This window comes from Aspergillus ambiguus (genome assembly GCF_047715705.1).
Source record: "Aspergillus ambiguus strain CBS 117.58 unplaced genomic scaffold BDV59scaffold_21, whole genome shotgun sequence".
In the NCBI taxonomy this organism is placed as follows: Eukaryota; Fungi; Ascomycota; class Eurotiomycetes; order Eurotiales; family Aspergillaceae; genus Aspergillus; species Aspergillus ambiguus.
This window is the reverse complement of record NW_027395534.1, coordinates 453,881-478,327: the sequence shown is the minus strand read 5'-3', so window position 1 is coordinate 478,327 and position 24,447 is coordinate 453,881. Positions and strand designations below refer to the sequence as shown.

Genomic DNA, 24,447 nt, shown 5'->3' with positions numbered 1-24,447 from the left:
TACGCCTTATAGATAAGAGATACTGAAGCCTAAGTGGCAGACATGCCATCCCATCCGTCATGTCCCTTCTGTAACATCGCAGCCACTTACCCCGCCTGTCGACCCTCGCATCTACACGGGGACCGAATGGGGGAGACATCGGTACCCCCTTCCCCCGACCCGCCAGAAAGACACGCCTTTCTCGTTCTCTCGTCCAAACAGGTCCTGGCTTTTCTGGACATCATGCCCCTCACGCGCGGTCATCTCCTGCTCGTGCCGAGGGACCATTACGAAAAGCTGAGCGATATGGGCGTTGGTGTTAGTCGCGAGGTGAGTCCTTCTGGCAGCATGTTCACCTGGTGGGAGGGGGAATTATTGGCTTGCTTCGTTGGCTGATACGTGTGCAGGTTGGTCAGTGGCTTCCCGTTCTCTCACGGGTCGTCATGCGCACGCTTTACGGCGAAGAGACGGATTCGGATTCGGATTCGAATTGGCACTGGAACGTGGTGCAGAATAATGGTATGAGTTCTTTTCTGATTTGAGATGTCACTTCGGGTCTGGTTTGGCGTTGCGAGATGCTAATCCGGCTCAGGCATTCGGGCCGCGCAGGCGGTGCCCCATGTTCATTTCCATATCATCCCCCGGCCGCCTTTGGACCCGGCGCCGACGGCGGCAAAGGCGAGCTGGGTTATGTTCGGGCGTGGGCAGAGGGACGAACTGGATGAGGAGGAGGGGGAGGCGCTGGCTGGGTTGTTACGGGCTGACTTGGTGAGGGAGGTGCAGCGGGTTCGGGAAGAGGGCGTGGATTTGGAGGAGGATTGGGATGTGGAGAGGAAGGGGCTGGGCAAGCTGTGATGTGGCTTTTTTGTTTTGGGTTTAAGGTGTTGGTGATTATAGTCTTTTTGTGATACCCTTGCGCTGGCTGGGTACGGTTGATAGAGCTACTGGATTATTGGCAATCGTGATGGCATTTCTAGCAGTGTTCTATGTTGAGGATTTGTCTCTGCGCGGCAAGCGTTGGAAATACTAGAAGTCCGTCTGTTAGCCGGCTGGCCTGGGATGGGTAGAATCCAATGCTCGTGGGTACCTTCTTTCGGAATGGGTTCAGCTCATCGGCGCGGCTGCCCTGGGCGTCAGACTTGTTTCGCGCGCCTGACAGGTCGGAAACCTCTCCCTCGGGGAGTCTTCGATAAGTGATTAGTCGTCGGGACCCTGCGTGCAGTGTCAGTCTTGGGGGTTGTGGGGTATTGTTTCAGCAGGCAAGGGATACGTACAATTGGTGAACGGCTGTACGGATACGTTGATGACTTCAAGGTTGGGGTGCTTGGGAATGAGGAATTCGACGTCCTCGTCGTTCGTGTTAGGCATCCACATAGCCAGTCGTCCGTTCGTGACGAGTGTGCGCGCCGCGAAGGAAAGGATGTCGTTGAGCATGGCCTCGAAGCCGTACGGCTTCTTCGGAGCTATAAAGCCGGGGCGGCTAGATGTACTGTCAGAACACCCTCTCGACTGCAGGGTGGGGAGAATCCAGGAAACATACAGGTGAACGGGAATGCCGTCCCAGATAGGCACCGCCTGACGACCGCCCTCGCGGGTGCCGAGGACGCGAAGACCCTCGCGCACGCCGTACGGAGGATCACAGACGATGCCATCCAGGAACGGCCGGCTGATCAGCGGCGTGTTGGTCAGATCCGATGTGAAGGCGTCCAGGTATCTGCTCTCGATGCCATACTGCAAGAAGTTTGCCAGCAGGCCGATCGGCTCGCCCTTCTTCTGGTCTTTGCCGCGGAAGCTGCGCCCGTCGATGTCGGCGCCCAAGGTCGAGGCGCCGAAGTGCGCGGCCGCGACGCAGAAGCTCCCCGTGCCGACGAACGGGTCGAAGAAGATCTTCCCCGGCGCGGCGTGGGCCATGTTCGCCGTGACGAGACTCAGCTCGGCGTCCATCGACGTGGTGGCGATATACCGGCGCTTTTTCAGGTCATACCGCGGAACCATGTCGCGACTGCTGGAGGCAACGCGGCGCCCGAAGAAGATCCTCCATGGTTCCACCTGGTCCTGCGCGTTGGGATCTGTCGGCGGAGGCGGCGGCGGTGCACCCGCGACGGGATTTCGCAGGGTGAATTCCTCTATCACGAGGAAGTCCTCCTCCGGGTCCTTCATGCGGATCGGGCCTAGGAGGCCCATGTAGGAGAAGGACTGGATGATCTTCTTCTTGGTCTCCAGGGTGCGCTTCCAGAAGGCGGATTCCACCGTGAAGCGGAACGTGGCGTGGAGATAGTCCTTGAAGCGATGCTGCGTCCGCCTGCGGACGTCGGCGTGCAGTTCGTCATAGTTGGTGCCTTGGCCCCAGATTTCGGTGATATCCTTTGCTAGAATACTGCGCGTGATGAGTGCGCGGGCATCTTCCTCGCTCTGTAGCTTTACGATGCAGTATGGGGACTGGCGCGGATGGGTTAGTGATATGCACGGATATGTATAATTCTGGGGGATGCGAGCGGAGGGAATTTTCCGGGTAGTTTGAACAGGCAAGGAAAGACCGCGAGACGGAGGGAGGATGCTGGGAACGCACCGAGTCTTCGTAAGACAGTATTTCCAAATCGACGCCAGTCAGATCGGCCAACGCTTCGAGCTCCGGCCGCCGGAAGGTCTCGTGGGCCTGGGCGAAGCGGATTAGATACTCCATGGCCCCGGCGACTAATTAGCCCCCAACGGGGAGGTATTGATAGAGGGAGACGGTAGGATACGGTAGATCTTCCAATAACAAAGTGAACGGTGATGCGATGTAGACAGCGGGATTGAGTAGGGTGTCTCTGGAAGATGTGGTGTGGGGATCAACCCGGAGGTTGATGATATTTTTTTTTTCATGTTGTTCTCCGGAACCCGCATCGAAGGCGAAAAATGAACCAGTCCGGCAGTAAACAATTTGAGATTCGTAACCCTACTGAAAATCTAACACTCAAGTAACCTAGTAAAACCATGTCTCTCGCAAGGGACTTCCTCTATCAGGAAACTACAAACAGGTATCGATCAGGTCGTGTCTACATCAAAATCCTCCAAAAACCGTGTGCAAGAAACCAAAACGTTACGCCGTCCCAGCAACAGAGCGTCAAGAGCCAACGATAACCATGACCAAACACCGCCGCTATGCGCCGACTACTTTAAACACATGTCGTGACTCATATCCTTCGACCGTGGTGACCTCGACCTTCTCGTCGGGGGGAGTCATCTCGTGCTTGAAATCCCAGCCCGCCCGACGACAGAGCTCAGATACCACCACGTCGCAGTCGCCCAATAAATCGATATCAAAACTAGTATGTGACACAGGCTGGGGGACAGTCAGTATCTTCGAACTACCCGCGAGATAATGTCAAACACTTACTGTACGTGAAATATAGATCTGGGGCACCTGGCGAGGGAGTACGCCTGGGACTTCGGCTACAGGAGCCACTTTCAAGGAGGTGCCGATTACGATCACTAGATCCACCTTTTCGCGGTCGTGATGAAGGAGACGACGACCAAACTCATCCGGGAGATCCTCGCCAAAGAAGGTGATATCGGGCTGCACAGGGTTAGAGAATGGCCATGTATTAAAGGCGTCAGAAGCCTACGAACCTTCATAACTCCCGGAGTGGGGATCTCGTAGTCATCTTCCTCGGAGCTATCCTCGCTATCACGGCCTTTGTGGGCTCCGTTGGTGCTGCGCTTGCGTTTCAGGCCTTGCGGTCTCAAGGAATCCTCGGCAATCTGTTTCTGACACGAGACACACTGGGGCACAACGCCCTTTTTGATGTCCTCGAAGATGGCGTCGCCGGGGACCTTATACTGGCACTTGACACAAGTGGCCGTTGCGAACGAGCCATGGCATTGGACAATGTTCTCCGGAATCACGCCTGCGTTGGCCTCGATATTGTCAATATTTTGGGTGTAATTCGTAAGCAGCTTCCCTTTGTCCTGGAGAAGCCGAATAAACCCATGAGTCGGGGAGTATTTCTTCTCCGTGGGGAGGATGTCCTTTGCAATAGAGAAGAAAATGCTGGGGTCCTCCCGAAAAACGTGGATATCAAAGACCTCCTGAGGATCACTTAGACCCAAGTGTTCCAATTGCGAGTAAAGACCAGTATCCTTAGAACGGAAGTCTGGAATCCCCAGACTCGTCGAGATCTGTTTTACCTGTCAGTACATATGCATCTAGATTCTAGGTTGTAACGGGGTGAAACTCACGCCAGCGCCTGTCAGCACAACAATGTTTTTCGACTCTTGGAGTAGCTTGACAGCATCGTCGATCGAGTTATACTGCGGAAGTTTGGGACGTCTGGAAAATTCGCGGGAAATTGCAATAGCCAACAGCGGGTGGTAGGCTTGGTCCGGGGCACCCTCGAGGAAAGGAGGGGGCATGATCCCAAACGCTGTACACAACTTCTTCGCGGTGACCGTGTCCCGAGCGATTGTCTCCTCCACAAACGCAGCCTTGCCGATCTCATGGAGACGGTTCCGGAAAGCGATGGCCTCATCTAGCGTACAGGCTCCGGGGACTAGATTCACAGGGGGACGTAGTCAGCGGGTTGGACTGGCGAGGGAACCCTATACTCCCGATCCAGGTCTGTCTTACCTCCTTCACGGAGCTGCTCGTCGCGGAGAACCTGAATGGCATCCTCATACAGCGACTGCGTCTCCCATTCATCGGAATCCCCACCATCGGACTCGTATTCGGACGCAGACACTTCACCCTCCAGGGCAAGGGAGTTCTCCGTCGCGATGTCGCCGTCCACCTCGGCGGAGGCCATATCAACCGCTTCCACTTCGACCACCGGGTTCTTCAACGGGCTCTCCCCGTTGGGCGCTGGTGCCAGGTCCATCTTTACCGCGAGACGGTACACGTTTCCAGCAGCCTCAGGCCGACTCTTCACTCACATTGAACTTTTTTTGCCACACAGCGTCGATTGGGCGGGATAAATTTGGCTCTGCGAATCTCCGGGGAAAGCGGTCGGGCCACACTTTATCCGGCGCCGAACAACAAGAGCGATATCACTTGACTGGGAGGGGGTTCTGCGATTCAACGCTCGAGAAGCGCAGGTGAGGTTGGGGAGGAGAAAAGGGAGAAGTAGTTACCAGGAAGCACTTGCGCGGAGGCACACGGGGGCAGATCTTCCTGTTGGTTACGAGCCTGCGAAACGAGAGCCTGCCGTTATTTCACGTGATAATGACGAGCATCATGAACTACTATGGATCTTTTCTATTGGTATCATAAACATAGAATCTCTGCGGCATCAGCAGGGGACGTTTTACGAGTCCGCCATCTCATGGTCACTGTCAGACTCCGCTTCGATCTCATCTTCCCAGTCCTCTCCATCCTCTCCCTCTTCGGCGTTGCTGTCGTCTTCCATGTCCTCGCCCAGTTCTTTGTTCATTTCCTGCACCAGCTCAAGCGCATGCTCCTTGAGCCGTTCATCCTCGTACTGAATCAGGTCGTAGAGTTTCAGACTCTGTTTCAGCCACTCGCGACTAGCGACGAGGGAAGCATGCCGCCTCGCTTCTGGGGTGACATCGGTCTCCTCCTCCACATCCTTCGGTGCCTGCTGCTTTCCTGCCAGCAGCTGAAGGCACCAGCCACCCAGATACCACGCTTCCACGCTTTGATCGTCTTCCAATATTAACCGCTCCAAGACCTCGAGCGCCTCGAGTTCCATGCTGACTTCCATCAATAGACGCGACAAGCTAATCTTGGTCGCGAAATCCGGGACCGTGGGGTCTTCGGGCGGCAGGTCCTTCCATAGATCAAGGCTCTTGGTGAGTGCCGCTCGGGCTTCATCGGTTCGCAGCTGTGAGATTCTGATAGACGCGAGGGTCTGGAGTACTTCCGGCGCATTGGGATTGACGAGTAGAGCCTCCGTTATTAGAGAGTCGCAACGGCTTTCTGCATCCTCCTCCCAACTAGATGTTGTTAGCTCAACGTATCACCCGGGGAATAATTAACACAAAGCGCAACTTACGAAAGGTCAGTCATGTAGATTTCGGCAACCCCGCAAAGCGCGTTTGCCATTTTGCGCTTCTTCTCCTCCAATTCGATAGCCTCCTGGGGCCCTGGGTTCTCCTCCAACTGCTTAATAGCATGTCTGAGAGCCGAAACGCCCTTTTCAAACCATTGGACGCTGTCCTTTCCTCCGGCCTCGCTCAATTGGGCCATCCATAGAAACTTCTCGGCGCCGCCGCCCTGGGCTTCAGGTATCGTTCCATCCGGATCTAATTCCACAGCATGCAGGAAGTGACCTCGTGCAGCTTCGATCTCCCCAAGCTCGACCAAGATCTCTCCAACGGTGTTCAGCGCCGATAACTGAGTCGGCGAGTTGGCCGGGGCCTGGTCGAGTGCCTGTTGAGCCAGTGCGAGTGCGGCATCGGCCTGACCGGTCTGCAGGAGGATGATCGCCTGATCAAGGAGCTTCGAGGGGTCTTCGTTCATCTTCTGTTTCGAGACCGAACCGCCGGCGCTGAGAACGGACTTGGACTTGGATTTCTTCTTGTTCTTCTGAGGTCTGGGTTTGCCCATGGTAGTATTCGTGTGTGCGAGGATAATGTGTGCAACGTACTCTGTATAGTCCAAGATAGAATGATCAAAAAAGAACGCGAATATGCCTGTCTCTGAGTATATAATTATACCCCGAGAGTTGCGGACAAACGGGGAGCATGAAGGTTGCTGCTGGTCGGGTCGAATAATTTTGGGGCATTTTCTTATCGGTTTGTCCTGTTTGCATGTGGGACGTGCAAGATTGTACCGCAGAGGCATCCATGAGCCCCCCAGACAGACATCCGGCTCGAGACGGACCCTGAAGGACTTTCAGCCATTTGCTTTGACGCGTTATATGGAATTCTAATATACGAAGTCAAGCTACATTTCACACGGAACCTGCGGGATCAGTTTCAGCTGCCAACCGACTCCTACGACCAGAACCCCTCCACACCCGCCGCAGAAGAATTCAAACAGCATGGGTCGCGAAGAACAGGTCGAAGAGCGCGAAGTCCTCGACTCGATTTTCCCCGAGGAGATCACAGGTAAGGATAGCACGTCCCCAGTTAGCTCAACTTGAAGCACTAACCATCGTAACTCCCCAATAGACATATCCGACACCTCGTACCGGATATCGATCACCTTAGATCCGCCAGAGAACGATTTCGAAGAGACCGAACAGCCGGTACTGATCCTCACAGTCTCATATCCAGCCGACTATCCAGATGTGGCGCCCGACCTGGACCTATCGGCTCCCCCAAACGCGCCCAAGCACCCACGACTAGATGTCCAGGATGACCGGGACCGGCTGCTCGAAGCCCTCCAGCCCACCATCGAGGAGAACATGGGCATGGCGATGGTGTTCACGCTTGTGAGCACATTGAAGGAATGTGCGGAGCTGCTGATGGCGGAGCGGGTCAACGCTGTCCATGCCCTGAAGGAGATGGAAGCGGCCAAGGCGGAGGAAGAAGAGAACCGGAAGTTCCAGGGGACTGCGGTCACCCGGGAGAGTTTCCTGGAGTGGCAACAAAAATTCAAACAGGAGATGGAGGATGAAGAGAGAAGGCAACGCGAGGAGAAGGAGGCGGAGGAGAAGAAGGCCAAGGGCAAGGGGCCCGCCAAAGAGGAGAAGAAGCTCACGGGGAGAGAGCTGTGGGAGAAAGGTCTGGCTGGAAAGGGAGACTATGATGAAGATTATGAAGACGCTATGCCGCCTGTGGAGAAGATGAAGATAGCCGCATAGACCCGGTTTATTTCCATGCTCATGAATGTGTTGCATCATTTAGCGTTACTCTGAAGCAGGATGAGGCCAATCTTTGGAACGAATGTAAATAACTATTGATTTAAAGAGGACAGTGGGTATATATATATGAGGTGAGAAGAGTAGTTCATTATTGATTGTACTGAGTTCGCCGTTGGTGGCTGCAATCCTTGGAAATGTCCAAGTCCATGGTAGAGCCCAACCATGCTTGAAAGCATGAACTGATCCCCAATGCAGTATGAGCGAAGTATGGCTTGGTGCAAATTGGACTTCATACCATCCTTGCAACGTCAAGTCTGGCTCGTAGCCATTATGAAGCTTCTGTCGGGCCTTTTATGGTTGCTTCTTTTGCCTGCCAGCGGCTTAACAGGATGTATTAGGAGTTCTTGCTCCAAATCCCATCGGTACCTGCAGACATGAACGGCATTACGTTCACCGACATTACAGGAGAAAGTCCCGAGGTAAAAGCAGAATACTCACGGCTCTTCTGGCATCCTTCACGTATCCGTTGACGTCTGATGCTGTTCTTCAGCTGCTAGTTCGCGCTCAGCAAGAACAACCTTCCACATAGCCTCCGCAATATCCTTATTTTTCTTGTCAGATTCTTGGATTTGTCGATTCACTTCTGACAGTCCCTTTTTGACCTCATCTACCCATCGTTCCTCAGAACCAGACCCATTAGTCAGATGATCCCAGTAGTCTTCGTCCTTGCAGAACAACAACTGCAGTTGCAGCCTGTCCCGCCGTTCAATGCGCTTCCAGCGCTTTTCGAGCTTCGTACGAAGGACACCGCTCAGATTTTTCGGCTGCGGCTTTTTGATGCGCAGGAACGGGGCGCCCCGGGCATTGACCAGGACGGGGACTCTCCGTCTCCCATTTATGACCGGTCGGGGGCGCGAAAAGATGGAAGTGGCATTTGGGTGCCGCCGTGCAGTCTCCCCTTGGAAGCGTCGCGACTCTTCTTTCTTCCTTTGCCTTGGCGACAGCGGTTGCGGTGGGTTTCTCTTTGATAGAGCTCGTTGTCTCATCGCCCGTTGCTCTCTGATCCTCTCATTCTCAGATACGAGGGCTTTAATTTGATTTAGATCACTTCGGTTCCCGAGCGATGCCGAATGGAGGAGGTCAAGGGCCTAGCTTGTCGAAAGCGCGAAGACTTCAGTGATCAGACTCTGGCGAATGGGGCATAAATTATGTACCTCGTACCCAGCTCGCAGAGCATGGGCAGCTTGCGAAGGGCTCTGTAAATTCTTATATTTGCGAAACCGGTGCTGTACGAGCCACTTGCAGGTGCTGAATTCTGGAGTGCAAGGCAAATGAGTGGTTTGTCGGAGGAGTGCGCGATAAAGTGCTATACCTAGCGGTCAGAAATAGGTTAGTTTCTGTCGGTGGTGTAGAAGTCGTAAGAACTTACATGCGACGCGGTGAGCTCCAGATAACTTGGGGACTACCAGTTTGTGCATGATTTGGGAGGGACATTTTCCTGGGGAAGTGCTGGTTGGAATAGGTACAGGTGACTTTCAGGCCATTCGCCGATATAGTTCTCAATATGGAAGGCGGTGAAAAATGACCAAGTAAAAGTAAAAAATGCAAAAAGTCGGACAAAAAGAGTTGCCCCCGGTCGGGATCGAACCGACGAGTCTCTGCATTACGAGTGCAGCGCCTTACCACTTGGCCACAAGGGCATCTGCTGTGTGATTCGCTACAAAAGAGTGACCTAGGAATTTTGAGAATACAGAGGCGGCTCCATGCAGAGAACCCATTCTCAGATCGTCATCTACGTTAATGTAGCGACACTTACCGGGAATAAGAGATTACACTAGATAGTGAGACATTCAGAATTCATGTATTGGGACTAGTTCGTGAAGTAAACCGCGCCATGCCTGCCATTATGCATAGACTGTACACGCTCTAATGAACTAAAGAGAAAGATGGAACTAACCCCGACACAAATCAACCGCATTACTCCTATTCATAAATTCTGAGTCATATACAAAAGAAATGCATCTAGAACGTCGAGCCTTCCGGAGGCTGAGGGAGCTTCTTATTCGCAGGCAGGGCCATGTATCTGGTACCCAAGTGTCAGCTCAGCATAGTAGCGATATGACGGAATGCTCACCTTCTGAGCTCAAGGAGGATAGTCTCCATAGTATAGTCGCGCTTCCACTGGGCGAGGCAGGGCAGTTTCGTGGGATCGACCTGGCAGCACGTTAACCATTACCCGTGTATAGTTGTGAAATCACCCTGTCCTACCTTTCCGCTTCGGGCATCGACACAGGGAAGGTTGACTCGCGAGATAAATTGGATTGTGGGAGGCTGGTCAGGGTAATCAGGGCCGCAATGGATATTAACGCTGTAAATTCTATTCTCGTGGACGCTCTGTCATTCTCTTGGTCAGACTTGTTTGCCATGGATTCGGGCGATTGGTGCGTACGTGAGGAGGGCCAAGGATTGTTCCATTCCAGTTGCTCATCATCATATCCTCTCCATCTGCCAGGCCATAAGAGCACGCCTCTGGAAGATTCGAGAAAGCAAGAGTGTGTCAGATAAGAATGTCTCGAATACCTTGGACAGGAGGAGATTGGGCTCACCTGCTCCGAGACCTTTCTCACCCTTCTCCAGCTCCTCCAGGAGCCTGAAGTTTCTCGGGATTTTAGCGGCCATTGCGTGAATATAGAGTTTCAACCGGTGAGGAATGGTAGAAGGAATCCTGGTTGGAATGGAAAGGATTTGGAGGAAGAAACCGATCACCGAGACAAAGAGGGGCACAGGGCGACTGATCCCACTTAGTTATCATCAATCGAAAAGAGTCGCTGGGGCCCAGCGCACGTGATGATAACAGATCACGTGATAAACTCATATCTCCGCTGGTGCCTTGGCATTTCTGGAGATGCCACTTCCTCCTGATGCGCATGGAGTCGGACGGACGTTTTGTCAGAGGCTAGGATTACTGATGAGGATTTCACTCGGCGAATCTGCACAGACTATTCTTCTGATCGTCATTCTTTTCCGGGAATCTTCGTCTTACCGTATTGGCACATCAACTTGATCATCGCCGAGCACATGAAGCTACTAAGTTGCTACTTGGTCTATAGCTCCCCCTAGCCGTGTGCCATGTTTTGATCCACCTCCAAGTTGGAAATGTCCTCCCAGTTTCTGCAGGCAGAGCTCCTGAACCTCATTCAGGAGTCCAAGAGGAAAAATGCTGACCTGCGAAATGTAAGCCCGCCAGTTTAAATAGGGATATTTGAAAGGCTGAAGCTGACCGAGTCCAGGCGGCCGAAGAGTCCCTGAATGAGTTGAAGGCTCTGCCGTCAACTTCAGAGTCGCAGATATCTGCCGGTGAGTGTTCACTAGACCTGCGCGATATTGTCAATTACTTGGGGATGAAATGGCTGATTACTCCTAAGACCTGGTTCGCAAACCCAATTTTGTTAACCCCTTCATCCTTGCTTGTCATACTCGCCATGCAAAGGTTGCTGGGATTGGCGTTGTTTGTCTCCAAAGACTAGTGGCATCTCGAGCGCTGCCGTCCGAGAGGCTCAAAGATGTCTTGGGTGGACTGAAAGAGACAACCAATCTGAGTAAGTCATTGTACTGATATTCAGCATTTTCGGCTCTTGCGTCGCTGACATCCGCACAGGCTTGGATGTCCAACTCAAGATATTGCAATCTTTGCCGTCACTGTTGCAACATTATTCCAACGATCTGGGTGGAGAGCTTCTCGTGAATACCTTGGAGATATGTGCGACTCTGCAAGCGAGTAAAACAATTGCTCTTTCCAGCACTGCAGCGGCAACTCTGCAACAACTGATCGTATCTACCTTTGAGAGAGTTCTTGTGGAAGATAGTACGTATATGCAACTGCTGCATTTTGACCTTCACCACTGACACTCCTGGAGAAACTCCTCTGGAGTCCAAGCCGACAATGACTGTGAAGGTAGAAGGAAATTCTTTACAAATCGGGTACTTCGCATATGATGCTTTACGCGTGAGTTCATTTCCCAAGCTCGCAGAAACACGTTAGCTAACGCCAACTGAAGGTCCTGGACGATCTCTGTGGCCTGGTCGATGGCGAGCAGCTACGTTTCTTACGACTCAAGTCACTGTCTCCGACATTCACGCTGGAGCTGATTGAGAGCATTCTCATCAACAGTGGACGGCTCTTCGTCGGACATGCGGAACTGACACAAGTCTTGCGTACCCGACTCATGCCAATGATAGTGAGATGCTTGTCGGAGAGACACTCCTTTGCTCAGACAATCAGAGTCGCCCGGATTCTGCTCGTTCTGCTCAAACGTCACATGTCTCTTCTTCCTGCTGAATGCGAAATGGCTCTGGTTTTACTAACTCATCTCCTCGAACCTGATGGAACATCTCCTTGGAAAAGAGCTCTTTGTATGGAAGTGTTCCGGGGATTATATGCGGAGCCCGGCCTTATACGACTCATATATTCTTTGTATGATGGCGTTGACGGCAGAAAAAATATTCTCAGGGATCACATGGCGTCCCTCGTCCGTCTTGCTTCCGAAAAGCCCTCCTTGATCGGTGTCAGCAGCCGGTCAACCGTCCCCATCCGAGCCGAACACTCCCGCTCAATCACTGAAGAACAAATAACACTGGAAGCCGGTGGAGTTGCTGGCGTGATAGGGACTACCGTGTCATCCACCGATAGCAACGTTCCGGGAATCAGCAGTCAGTGGAGTGTAGTCCGCACTCCATACATGGAATTGCTTGATAAAACCGACCCACCCTTGCCTCCGGATACATACATATACAGTCTTGTGCTCAACTGCATCAGTAGTTTTGCCGAGGGCCTTGCGAAATTCATTCTTCCGTTAACTGTCCCTGATTTCAAACAGAAACGGAAAAGTCGCATAGCAGGCCCTGACCACGACAATGACCTTCCTCGGGCTTCCCAAGACCTTCAAAGAACAAATTCATCCAGGAGTTCCCATGCGAAGAAGTACTCAGTACCCCTCAACCCGCTGCAGCTAGAATCCCACCCCCAGATAGCCGCCATCAAGATCTGCGCCGGAGTCATCGAGAATTGCTGGCCTGCTATTCTTGCCGCATGCTCTACCTTCCTGTACGCTGCGCTGGACGATGAGTTCTACCACAACCTTGTTCGTTCGTTCCAAAAATTGGCGCATGTAGCTGGGCTTCTCAGATTGTCAACTCCCAGGGATGCGTTCCTGACTACGCTCGGAAAGGCGGCCATGCCATCAGATGCAGGCGGTGTTAAGTCGATGCCGATGCCCTCTACCCCTTTTCTCGAACAGGGCCACGCCCCTGATGAGAGACGAAAGGGCGTGGAAGGGTCATCTATCTCTTCTCCAGTTCCAGAGGCAGGAAGCCAACCTTCAGATGTCCCATCCTTGTCTCTGAGCACTAGAAACCTTCTCTGCTTACGGGCTTTGCTTCATTTAGGCATTGCCCTTGGCCCAACTTTAGATCAGCCGGCCTGGTCTATCATACTAGGCACGCTCCAGGATACAGATTTATTGATTGGCACTTCGGCGACTAAGCCAAATATTACGCTCAGCAACTCCAGTGAGGCTCTACCTGGAGCCGGCTCTGAAGGCCCCAAAGCGAATCTGGGGAATGAAATCATGGCTGTTCAAACTGCTTCTGTCAAGATGTTTGAGAGTACAAGCGACTATCCAAGCGACTCCTTCGGAGAACTTCTCGTTGCGCTCTTCAATCTATCCGGGACTACGGATTCGTCATCGAATGAGTCCCCGGAGAAGGGCACAAATAATCCTCGCTCCGGTCGTATGCGGAATAACACCCGGCGTGTTTCCCTTGCTATGGGCAAAACCAAAGTGCAGGAAGAGGAGATAAAATTTGTCTTGGAGAAAGCCAACGAGGTGGCAAGAGCCAACTTGGCAAGACTCGCTTCTTTGGCAGAGAGTGATCAAAAAGCCTGGCAACTTATCACTGATATGCTCATCCTGAGTGCAGCTGATGGTGACATCGATCAGAGCCTGCGTCTACGGGCCAGCGAGATTTTCAACACACTCATATTCCAGACGATGAAGCAGTTGGATAATGATGATGATTCTTCGCGTAACACGCGGCAGGTGCGAAATCTCCAGACTCTCAGGCGACAGGTTGCACAACTTTATGACTTGAACTCTTGCCTTCCCGGATCCCCTTCAACTCTTGTTGTGGAAATACATGAGCAGAGCCTCGAAACGCTGAGAGGCATTCTGGAGCAGTACGCAGAGACTTTCGTTGACGGGTGGATGCTTGCATTCGATCTTATTTCCACCGTCTTTGGCGACCCCGCGAAGGATAAGAAAGAGGATGCATCGAAAGGTCGGAAATCTGTCTTGGCGGATTCTCATCGACTTGTTCGAGTCTCATATAAGTCTCTCCAACTTATAGCCTCTGACTTTATCTCCTTGCTCCCATCGCCGTGTCGATTAAAGTTGGTGGAATCATTTTCGAAATTCGCTTTGCAGCAGCAGGACTTTAATATCTCGCTCACCACGACTTCCTCTTTCTGGAATGTGTCAGATTTCCTGCAGGGTCAAATTGAGCGGTTTTCTGTTGAGACCTATGTCGATTCATCGGTCAGCGAGGACAGGCTTGCAAAGTTGGCCGTTGACGATGATGGTTCAATCTCTCGAAACTCTCTATGGCTCTTGCTCTTGTTGAGAATCGTAGATGTGACAACAGATAGAAGATCGGAGATCAGAAACTGCGCTGTGCATACCCTTCTGCGCATTTTCGATGCTTATGGCCAACAACTTGCCTCGAAGGCATGGCGATTGTGTCTTAACCGTGTCTTATTTCGAATGATGGAAGAAATTGCCGCGGAAGTCAAAGCTACACGGGATCCAGATGAACTCAAGTCATGGGTTGAGACCACCGTGGTGACCGTCAAGGGAACTTCGGATCTGGTCACAAGCTTTTTCGAAACGATCATTCAGGATGACGAATTCGAGAACTCCTGGAAACGGCTGTTAGATCATTTCCAGGAACTGGTCAATTTACGGCATCTAGAGCTTAGTGAAGCTGTATTCGCTAGTCTTTCGAACGCTCTTCTTCGAGTGCAAACCCAGAGTGGTTTGAACAAATTACCTCTGCAGTGCGCATGGTCATTATGGATCAATGGCCATCCTGCTGATAGGGAGGACCTGTTGGACTTGGACCGTCCCAACCAAGATGCTGCAGTGGCGTACTTGAACGCCTTGCAGCAAATATACAGGCTGCATAAGCAGGACCTGACTGGAGACGATGTCGGAAAGATACTTGAGCATATGCGGCTTCTTCTGTGGAACTCCATCTCCCCACGGTATACCTTGGATATTGATCGACCGTCAGATCTGCAAAAGCTCGTTGTCGATTGCACGAAAACAATATGCTTGGACAAGGATGACTCGCAGGCGGACATCCTCAGTTGCCTTGCTTGTTATGTCGATTCACCCCTAACAAAATGGGCTCCTGGAAACGACTCGAGAAAGCCAACGTATGTTGCTTTTTCAAAGAACGCCATCGACCTTCTCAGCTGGTATATTACGGAGTTTGGTATTAAGAGGGATGTATTCTCAAACGGATCTTTAACAACTGCCCTGGGACACCTGTCGAACCCCATATCTCAGCGGTACGAGTGGCCAGGTAAAGATCGCGAGCCCAGCATATGGCGGAAATCGACCACGGCATCTCTAGATATCCTCCAGGTGACAATTCCCTACGTTGAAAAGCAATACGAGAAATCTACTGAAGCAGAAATCACACGGTTTTGGAACTGCGTGGTCGAAATCACGAATGGTATCGCCTCCGCTCGGGGATATCGGACGGTGACAATCCCCAAAGCAATCATCTTAGCAGATGAGTCCTTTGATGTTACCGCTATTGAGCGACTCAAGACACTGGTCATCCCCGCCCTCGGATCTTCTAGCATTCCAGACAACATCCGGCGCAGTTTCGCATGTGCACTCCTCCGCTCGTCGTTCATCTACCTCCCGCAGCGGTTTGAGCTTCCTGGGAAGGCCCTGGAAGACGAACCACTGCAGGGCCTTTACGACGTACGCCCGGGGAGAACGTTCGATCCACAGTCAACTTCACGGGTCAAGATGGCTTATACTATGATCGATACTTTGTTCGAACTAGCATCGGCCCCTTCGACTAGGGCCACGGACGAACAACATGACAAAGTGTCGGCAAGCAACACGGCCGCATACGTCTCCTTGGCCCGCTCCACGACGCCGTACGTGATCCTCCGGTGTGCCGTATCCCTCAAAGGCTACATTGCCGACCAGCCCCTACGCGGACTGATGCCACAACCGGCCCCTGCGCGCAGAGCCCTTCTACATCTACTCCTAGGAATGGTGAGTCTGCGGAGCGAGCCGTCCGCCATTCCCCCGGCGCCCATGACGCAGTCTGCCCCCAGGGCGTCTGGCAAGGCGGTCAGCGATGACGACTATCGGAAGCATCTCGAGTGGATTTACCCGCTTGTGGTGCGGGCTGTACAGGTGGCCGGGAAAGAGCGCGACGACGGAGAGGTGCTTCATGCGCTGGGAAAAGTGTTACACGAAGTCGGGGGTCATTGACATCCTGTCTCTTGTTTTCCACATGTGCTTCTTGCTGTTACTGTATTTCTCCTTGTCATTCTAGGGGAGTTTGAGAACTATAGACAATCCACGTGGGATTTCTTTGTATGCCGATTGTCAAGCTGTCTCCTGGCACCTGGACCACGTAGTGTGTAGGCAGGGATGCAGCTGTTTTATATTCCCTGGGATATGTAGTGTTACATAGGACAAAAGATCCGACTGGTTTAGAAGGCTCGCGGGCATGACATGAAATGTAGGGGTGTAACAGGAATACGAGAACAGGACCGGGACAGAGTAAGAAAGAAATCAGTTGGCGAGGGTATATGCAGAACACAAAACCAGACAGACAGACAACCAGGTCCTCCGACGAGTCTACGACAGGGTACTCCGAGGGGCACAATGTTAAGCGGCAGGAGTGGTGACGGGCTGATTCGCATACGGCTCACGAGTGGGCCCGGCGGTGGCCGAGCCAGGAGGCAGCTGCTGCTGGGGCTGATTCTGGAGCTGTTGTTGCTGGATGAGCAGCTGCTGAGCGACCTGCGGCGTGGCAGCGATTTCGGGGGCTTGGCGGTAGAGGACGATCTCGGACTGTTTGAAGTACCGACGGGCATCTAAGGCAGTCAAGGCGGGTTAGTGGTGTGAGTTTTTTCCATATCCGCTTCTCGGGTCGGGATTGAGAGTGGCATGGGGGAAGCCGGTATTGAATGGCAGAGATAGGTGTATGCAGTACGGTGAGACGACGCTGGATGGATTGGGGAACTTTTTTTTTTTCTCAGGGGTGTGGATTGTGCCCAGAGCGGCCTAGCGTGGGGGTGGGATGGTCGTTTGTTTCGGGGAAGAAATCCCTGTTCCACGGCCCTTCGTTGGCATGTTCGCGGGCCGATTGCTGGTCAATAGCCGACCGGCTATTGACCCAGTCCACGTGGGATGCCGTGGGATGTCCATGTGCTTGCTTTGAGGTTGGGCACAAGGCACAAAATGATAGACCTTTCTGGCTGCCTTGGACACCCCCAGGCACCAATGCCAACGCCAAAGCCAACGCAGAGGCAAACAGGCTTGGGATGGGGGGTTTGGGTTCGGGAACACGGGACGTGCAGGAGAAGATCGCATGGGATGGTCACGTACCTTCGTCAATGAGGACCAGACTCAAATAATAGCGGGTGGAGTATTTCTTGTTAACGTCACGGAAAGTCGGGGTCAGGTCGAAGCCACCCAGGAACAGACGGATGGGGATGGTTTCGCCTGGAAGGGTCAGAACTGACAGCTAGGCAACTAGCCAACGCGACTGCAAGCTTACCTCGTGAAGGCGAACCATCCATGATCTGTGGCGAGCTCGTTAGCATCCCACCCGTTGCACGAACGGCGCAACAAAGCACATACCTCGAATCGCACTAACGTCTCGCTCTCGTTGTACTGGTTGGGGGGCGAACCGGTGGTCTCGCGGCGGATGATGGACAGCTCCATGTGCTTGATCTTCAAGCGCACCAGAAGGAAATAGATACGACCGACGATGACGTCCTTGAGGTGGTATTTCGATTTGGAGTACTCAAACTCGATATGCAGGCAGTCTTCGATCCCGACGTCCATCTTGATGGGGCTGTTGGTCTCCGGGGGCATGCGGTAGGAGTACACCCACAGGTCCTTCTCGCGCACGACGTCGGCCATGCGCCGCGAGACCGTCACGCGGACAAAGTACCGCAGCTTCACGTTGATCCCATTGTAGGACTCGTATTGCTTCTCGACGTTCTTGAAGTTGAAGGGGAAGGTCTGGGGATGTTGCAGCTCGCCGGGGGCCGCCAGCTCCTGCACCAACGAGAGGAATTCGTAATGGTTTCCACGATCGTAAAACATCTCTACGGGCATGGTCCGCGTTAGCCTAGGGTCCGTCGCCGACCACTGGGGGTGGTGCAGGGTCACCCTGTGGCGAACGGGTGGGTGAACGAAGATGTAGGCAACAAGGCGGGGGTGACCATACCAATCGTGCCGATGAATTGGACCTTAATGCCAGTGTGTTCTAGTCGCTTTCCATCCTTGGGTCTCACCGTCACGGCACCCTTGACCGACTCGCCATCCATGTATAACGGGACACGTTCGCGACGGCCCTTGTCGAGCTTGACGTCAACGGTTTGGCGCTCATCACTGTCCTCGAGGACGACGTCGATGTCGACGGGCGTGGAGAAGAAGAGGGAAGTCATGGTGGGAAAAGGCAATCGGGCTGTCGTGTGTGGGAGAAGAGGAGCAGGGATGTGGAAGAACAGAACGAACTGGACGGCGTGGACTCGTGGCTGTAGAATTGAGGTTCATCGAGTGATCGCATGGAGCTGGCGGAGGTTCACCTGGAGCTCCGCTTGGCGGTGCTTATGTAATCCCATCTACAACATCGCCGTGTTGCCTCGTTGGAGAGACATGGATCCTCCCTGCGATAAGATTGATAAACACGGTCAATGAATTACCCGCTGGTCTTGTTGAGAATACCGGCATCATCTGATCATGCCCAGAACGACTGTCCACCGGTTTTCGGGGGGACTCCCCGCGCCTACCGCTACGCAGACTGAACTACTGGGTTAGGATAACGGCCGGTGTTTTCAGCGTGAGGGGTAGGGACAGTTGGGTAGACATTTGCGATCCGGACCAGATGATTTGTAGGACAATGCAGGGGAAGACCGGGCTCTGCTTCAGGGAATAAGTTTCCGGCCGCAACTCAAGCAATGGTCGACTGTCACGAGGGTCAGTCTCGGTGATTTATCGACGCACTGCAGGCTTACCCCGGACTCAGCCACGCTGAGGCGGCACGGCACGCCACACGATAAGCGGTGTACTGCGTAGGCAGCGGTGGACAAAGTACTGGATAGATCAACTCCGCGGGAGGGAGGTTCGGCAGATGCAGCAGGATCCGAGGAATTGCCCGACTCAACTGCGTATACTCTGTGCATCCAGAAGATCGTTGATATGCGGAAAAGAAAAAAGAAATAAAATGGGGATCAAATCGATAGCCTGAAAGGGCATAGCGTGGGGGTTTCCCTGGTACTGAGCGTATTGAACGGTAATATTACTGCCGCAGTGGCAGTGACATCATCCTGAGAGCCGCTTTTTCATCCATTTTGCCGTTGAATTTCCTCACGAGAAAGGCTGATAGAACCGGGGAGAATCAACCGGGATGCCCCTTCTCTCCCAGTGTCGCCCGCGTGGAACAGCCAGGCGCGTTGGCAATATCTAGTCCCGTAGTTTATGCACCCCGATCGATCTCCCGCTAACAACCAGCCCGCCGGACTCCCTTTTGCTGCTCCTCCACCTCCCGAGAGAAGGCAAATAATCCTCCTTCTGAGTGGCCGAGGGGATAAATGGGGAATTTCTCCTGCGACAGTCCGTGTAAAATACGTCAAATCCGCTCTCCCCGGCGGATCCACCGGTCCAAATTTCATACTTGAACCTGCTGCTCTTATTATCCTCCTTGCGGTCCCTTGTTTCGGCTTCGGTCTTCTTTCTTCTCTTTTACACCGTCTATCTATCCCCTGCCTTTATTGTCCTCCTGTATCATTGTCTCCTTCCACCACCCCCCCGGTTGTATATATCATCCGTCCACCACCTACCTGGGCATACTTCCTGTAACATCTTACCTTGGTGAACCCCAGTCCTCCTCTATACTCCTTTTTCATCATGCTGTCTGCCGGCGAACGGCCTCAACCGCCCATGACCACCAATGCCTCCATGATGAACTCCGCCGCTGCCACCACGACCACCCCCCTCAACGCCGCTACAATGTACCCGGACCACCCCAAGGAGTCCACGCAGCATATCTGGGTCGTCACCGGGCCCGCCGGCTGCGGCAAGAGTACCGTAGGCCGCGGGCTCGGAAACGAGCTTCACTACCCATTCCTGGAGGGTGACGATGTACGTACTCGATCCGTATCTTTATCCCTCTCCCCTAGCCAGAAACTAACGGGAACAGTTTCACCCACCCTCCAACAAGCAGAAAATGAGCAACGGCGTGCCCCTCACCGACGCAGACCGCTGGGACTGGCTGATCGCGCTGCGCGAAGCCGCGACGACGGCGCTGTCGCCGTCGCAAGCCAACAACTTCCACCCACCGGCCGGCGTCGTGGTCGCCTGCTCCGCGCTGAAGCAGAAATACCGCGACGTCATGCGCATCGCCACATACAACTCGCCCTCCGTGCAGATCCACTTCATCTACCTCAAGCTGGACGAGAACGTCCTCCTGCAGCGCGTCACCCAGCGCCAGGCCCACTACATGAAGAGCGGCATGGTGCAGTCGCAATTGCGCGACCTCGAGGAGCCCAAGGGCGAGTGGGATGCGCTGACCATCGACGCCAATGCGCCCCCCACGCAGGTCCAGTCCCAGGTCCTGCAGTTGGTGAAGGAGAAGCTGGCGGAGTATAAGCGGTCGTAGCCGGCCGCTTTTGCCTTCCTCTTTTGGTCTATTGTATGAGGTGCATGAATGATGGCTTTTTGGCCTGGTCTGGTGTCTACGGAGTTTATTTGTCTTTTGGAGTTTCGTTGCAGCCTGGTGCATTTGTTTTGCATTCTTTTTTTTCTTTGGATTCAACAATGTTACGTCATATGTGAACTCGCCTTGAACCACTTGCATGGCGTGCATTTGAAAGAACTTCTGCGGACTTGTAAGCATACTTGTCAATCGACAGTATATCGGTAATTTCCTTATACCATGTCACCTGAGGTCAAGACGCTGGATTTCCCGGCAGCTGAACGGTCATTAACAATGCTGCTCCCCTCCCTGTGAGTAAATGGCTGTTTTTTGATATTGATGTAACATAGAGGAACATCCATAATAATCTACCCTGCAATATACCAAAAAGCCCCAGTATTTAGTCGGGGATTGACCACGCCTGCAATAAAGAAAACGGGAGTACGTGAAATCCCGCCATGTTGCCTCCCTTACCCGTGGGATTCTTTGTTTTCCTTCCTCGAAACCCATCGTTTTGGGTGGCACCCATTTCCCCGTCCATCTGCATCAACCGTTCCACTCTACATCCCGTTGCCTCGACCACCATTAATTAAGGTCCTCCTGAGCCAAGGGAACTAGAGGGTTCGTCATCGTCCGCCGCTGCGGTAGATGTTTCATCTACTACAATCATCTCGACAGCTATCCAGAGGGCCTTGGAATGGCGATCCTGCATTAGATCCTGAGCAGTACCATGTCAGCTTACAATTAGAGGTACGGTGTTTTTCTAGGCCTATTTATCAATAGTACGAGCAGAAATTCACATACCAACGTACCAACTTTCCTCTACCTCGTTCTGAACGAATCTGGTAGAATGGTCGACCTCAATGGGAGCGATTTATTCGAAGCTTGCCCAACAGCAGATCAAACAGTGTCTCTCGGTTGTTAGCCATGACGACAACATCCCGAGGCGCTGGGCTACGAGCTTTCTGGCAGTTGATGGTCGCCTGAATGTACCTCCAATCCACGCCCACCTTCCTGACCTCGACCGTGTGGATATCGAATGGATCTACACCCTTGATCTTGACCGAGAGTTGTTCGGCACTAACAAGTGACTCTCGCTTTTGACACGAAAGTCAGATTTTACTACTATGTCCATTGGCGGGAGGATACCTCATCGCCAATGACTAATACCTCTCATAGCGTAGAGTTTGCATCTCGCTGTGTGGAACCTGAATGTACCGCTCATCCAGCGTCCGGTAGATATCAGGGAGTCCGAAAACAAGGAACAGTTCGAACACTGGACCAAAATCTTTGGCGACCCCAACTTTACTGAATGAGATGGGATACCTTCATCGAAGAACAGAAGCCGTTTGGAAAGTGTCCGTCCTAAAGGTGTGGGATAACGTATCTTACATCCGCTTCTCTGTACTGCACGATATGCCTGGTACCTGGATACGACCGAGAAGCCGGGTGCCGTTTTGAGCAAAGCGTGTGTCTTCAAATATTCGTTCATGCTTATGCCACCAAGCTTTGCTCAGCATTAAGTACATCGTTACCCAGTGTTGCGCCCTTGGCAATAGGCATTCTAGCGGTTTCCAAGGATGCTGTACGAGTCTGCCGGAGTTATCTGAGATATACCAATAATGTTAACGTTGTGGTGGACGCAATCAGTACATGTAACGGTCCGTGCCGATTGATCGATTTTAATCTTGCGCATGACGATTTTCCATGTTAAGGTTACGTAGGTCATATACAAGGAATTTGATCGTACGAAACACTTATAGATCAGTAAGTACCTATCTTAGGTACTAAGGAAGCCCCTTTACCTTATTATGAGCTCTACCTTCCAGGTTTCCCAGTGTATTTGTGCATTTCGGGGTATACCTTGGCCTTCGATGCCCATTGCTTCCTAGTATAGTTCACAAACATTGTGATATACACCAGCTGCCAGTCGGTTGCCAAATACAAGTTTAAGGTTGGATACCCTTCCTTTCTGGGTTTACTTCCTCCAAAGGGATCAAAGTAGACTTTCTATTTCTTAGGTATGACGTTCCTATCTAAGCTGAAGAAGCATCAATTCTGGCGATTCAATGTAAGCCCGGATCTTGTTTGCCATTCTGGCCATGGTGGCGCCATCCACCACGCGGTGATCTGCGCTCCAACTGAAATTCACAAGTTCTCCTTTCGTGACCTGTCCTTCGTCGTCGAATATGGGTACGGTCTTCGATTTACCTATTCCGAGAATGGCAACCTCATTGGGCACGATAACCGGTGCAACATAGGTACCACCAATGTTACCAATATTAGAGACGGTAATAGTACCACCACTCATGTCAGCAGGTGTGATTTTACCATCTTTCCCAAGGGCACTCAGTCGCGAGATCTCCGATGCAACTTCCAAAATTGACCGATTGGCGACATCCTTCACGTTTGGAACGATCAAGCCCTGTGGTGTATCCATGGCCACTCCGATGTTGTGCCTGGGGCGCATAATGAGCTGGGGTTTGTCGGCGTTGCTCGTATCGACCTTCGCATTGAGGAGTGGGTACTCCGAGAGTGCCATAGAGACGGCCTTGACCACGAATGAAAGGAAAGTGATCTTGATGGGGTCTTTGGCGTCATTGGCCAACTTCCTCCTCATCGCCGTAATGTTGTTGATGTTGAGCTCATCCGTGTAAAGGAAATGGGGGATGCCGAGTGACCGCGTCATCGTCTTGAACATCTGCGACTGGATCGGCGACAAGTTGACGGCCGTTTCGGTCTGCGGGGTCCCGGGCGGTGCGGTGGACGGCGAGTCGCGCGCTGCTACGAATCGCTGAACGTCCTCCTTGAGGACCCGTCCATCCTTGCCGGTGCCGTGAACGTCCTGGATGTCTACATTTAGAGTCTTCAGCAGGCCACGGACGGCGGGGGTCGCAAGCGTCGCATAGCGTGATTTCGGGGTCTGGTTGGCGATGTCGTTTGCTGGAGTAGCTGTAGCCACAGGTTCTTCACGAATCTGTGTCGGTGTGGGGGTTGGGGGAGTAGGCGCAGGCTGTGATGGAGCCTGTGGGGGTGGAGGGTGATCATCTGGATATTTCCCATCGTCCACTTCTATGTCACAGAGAGCCTGGGAGCTGTTAGCGATGAGAGTACATCATAATGCCTGTATGCATTGTTCGTACCCTTCCAGTCGGCACCGTGTCATCTGCCTCAAAATGTAGCTTCTTCACAATGCCCTCGTATCTTGAGGTGATCTAGGCTGGTTAGCCTGCGTTGTCCATGAAGCCTTGCGGGCAGGATCTCAGCGACTAACATCATCAACCGCCTTATCGGACTGGTACTGACAGAGTGGCTTCCACTCTTCAATCCGGGCGCCTTCCTCCACATACCATTGTATGATTTGGACTTCCGTGATACCTGCAGGTTGGGTTCTCGTCAGTAATTGCAGTACATTCATGGGAAGTCCGGGAACAGAGGGTCGAGTCGACAAACCTTCACCAACATCTTTCAGAACCTGAGACCTAATGCCCCATAGAGCGGGGATAGCATGGAATCCACGTCGAAGGATACTCGCGGCTGGAGGAACGGCCATTGGGAGATGTGTAGATGGCCGAAGCGCCCGGGAAAGGGCTCGACTGCATCGTAGGACGTTCATTGTCAATTGCACGCACCGTCGAGCCTGTAACAGAGCAACGGAGCAGCCAGAGGAAGAAATCAACTTTCCGACATCGTGGGACACTGG

The 24,447-nt window shown here is 52.8% G+C and overlaps 8 protein-coding genes and 1 non-coding gene across 9 annotated transcripts; 3 read left to right on the top strand and 6 right to left on the bottom strand.

Annotated features, from left to right (window-relative positions):
• Positions 1-602: 602 nt before the first annotated feature.
• Positions 603-6,523, bottom strand: BDV59DRAFT_193995 (putative histone deacetylase SIR2; the record flags this gene model as incomplete). Its single annotated transcript, XM_073692324.1, has 12 exons — positions 603-839; positions 1,007-1,191; positions 1,254-1,459; positions 1,520-2,418; positions 2,549-2,656; positions 3,359-3,538; positions 3,592-4,140; positions 4,201-4,511; positions 4,589-4,819; positions 4,891-4,973; positions 5,296-5,910; positions 5,970-6,523. The coding sequence occupies 12 exons, from the start codon at positions 6,521-6,523 to the stop codon at positions 603-605; spliced, it is 4,158 nt and encodes a 1,385-aa protein (XP_073546926.1).
• A 436-nt stretch (positions 6,524-6,959) lies between these two features.
• On the top strand, positions 6,960-7,724 carry BDV59DRAFT_203050 (RWD domain-containing protein; the record flags this gene model as incomplete). The annotated part of the gene is made up of 2 exons (XM_073694188.1): positions 6,960-7,026; positions 7,090-7,724. 2 exons carry the CDS (start codon positions 6,960-6,962, stop codon positions 7,722-7,724), a joined length of 702 nt encoding a protein of 233 aa, XP_073546925.1.
• Positions 7,725-8,128: 404 nt separating this feature from the next.
• BDV59DRAFT_58282 (uncharacterized protein) lies at positions 8,129-8,880 on the bottom strand. The gene has a single exon (XM_073696693.1). The coding sequence runs from the start codon at positions 8,768-8,770 to the stop codon at positions 8,240-8,242; it is 531 nt and encodes a 176-aa protein (XP_073546924.1). The 5' UTR covers positions 8,771-8,880; the 3' UTR covers positions 8,129-8,239.
• A 471-nt stretch (positions 8,881-9,351) lies between these two features.
• BDV59DRAFT_t108 lies at positions 9,352-9,424 on the bottom strand. Its single transcript has one exon. It is a non-coding gene; the product is annotated as a tRNA-Thr (tRNA).
• A 145-nt stretch (positions 9,425-9,569) lies between these two features.
• BDV59DRAFT_180957 (E2 ubiquitin-conjugating protein MMS2) lies at positions 9,570-10,516 on the bottom strand. The gene is made up of 5 exons (XM_073690157.1): positions 10,331-10,516; positions 10,174-10,253; positions 9,993-10,118; positions 9,859-9,938; positions 9,570-9,807 (listed from the first exon to the last, which is right to left on the bottom strand). The coding sequence occupies exons 1-5, from the start codon at positions 10,401-10,403 to the stop codon at positions 9,747-9,749; spliced, it is 420 nt and encodes a 139-aa protein (XP_073546923.1). The 5' UTR covers positions 10,404-10,516; the 3' UTR covers positions 9,570-9,746.
• Positions 10,517-10,649: 133 nt separating this feature from the next.
• On the top strand, positions 10,650-16,403 carry BDV59DRAFT_58253 (putative endosomal peripheral membrane protein (Mon2)). The gene is made up of 6 exons (XM_073696692.1): positions 10,650-10,958; positions 11,015-11,081; positions 11,150-11,323; positions 11,383-11,589; positions 11,642-11,730; positions 11,783-16,403. The coding sequence occupies exons 1-6, from the start codon at positions 10,881-10,883 to the stop codon at positions 16,298-16,300; spliced, it is 5,133 nt and encodes a 1,710-aa protein (XP_073546922.1). The 5' UTR covers positions 10,650-10,880; the 3' UTR covers positions 16,301-16,403.
• Positions 16,404-17,351: 948 nt separating this feature from the next.
• Positions 17,352-18,587, bottom strand: BDV59DRAFT_180953 (vacuolar protein sorting-associated protein 26). Its single transcript, XM_073690156.1, has 3 exons — positions 18,276-18,587; positions 17,681-18,153; positions 17,352-17,622 (listed from the first exon to the last, which is right to left on the bottom strand). The coding sequence occupies exons 1-3, from the start codon at positions 18,493-18,495 to the stop codon at positions 17,482-17,484; spliced, it is 834 nt and encodes a 277-aa protein (XP_073546921.1). The 5' UTR covers positions 18,496-18,587; the 3' UTR covers positions 17,352-17,481.
• Positions 18,588-19,924: 1,337 nt separating this feature from the next.
• Positions 19,925-21,031, top strand: BDV59DRAFT_58242 (gluconokinase). Its single transcript, XM_073696691.1, has 2 exons — positions 19,925-20,191; positions 20,250-21,031. The coding sequence occupies exons 1-2, from the start codon at positions 19,958-19,960 to the stop codon at positions 20,706-20,708; spliced, it is 693 nt and encodes a 230-aa protein (XP_073546920.1). The 5' UTR covers positions 19,925-19,957; the 3' UTR covers positions 20,709-21,031.
• A 1,745-nt stretch (positions 21,032-22,776) lies between these two features.
• BDV59DRAFT_203043 (putative 2-oxo acid dehydrogenases acyltransferase) lies at positions 22,777-24,297 on the bottom strand (the record flags this gene model as incomplete). The annotated part of the gene is made up of 4 exons (XM_073694187.1): positions 22,777-23,832; positions 23,888-23,959; positions 24,019-24,122; positions 24,198-24,297. 4 exons carry the CDS (start codon positions 24,295-24,297, stop codon positions 22,777-22,779), a joined length of 1,332 nt encoding a protein of 443 aa, XP_073546919.1.
• Between the last annotated feature and the right edge of the window lie 150 nt (positions 24,298-24,447).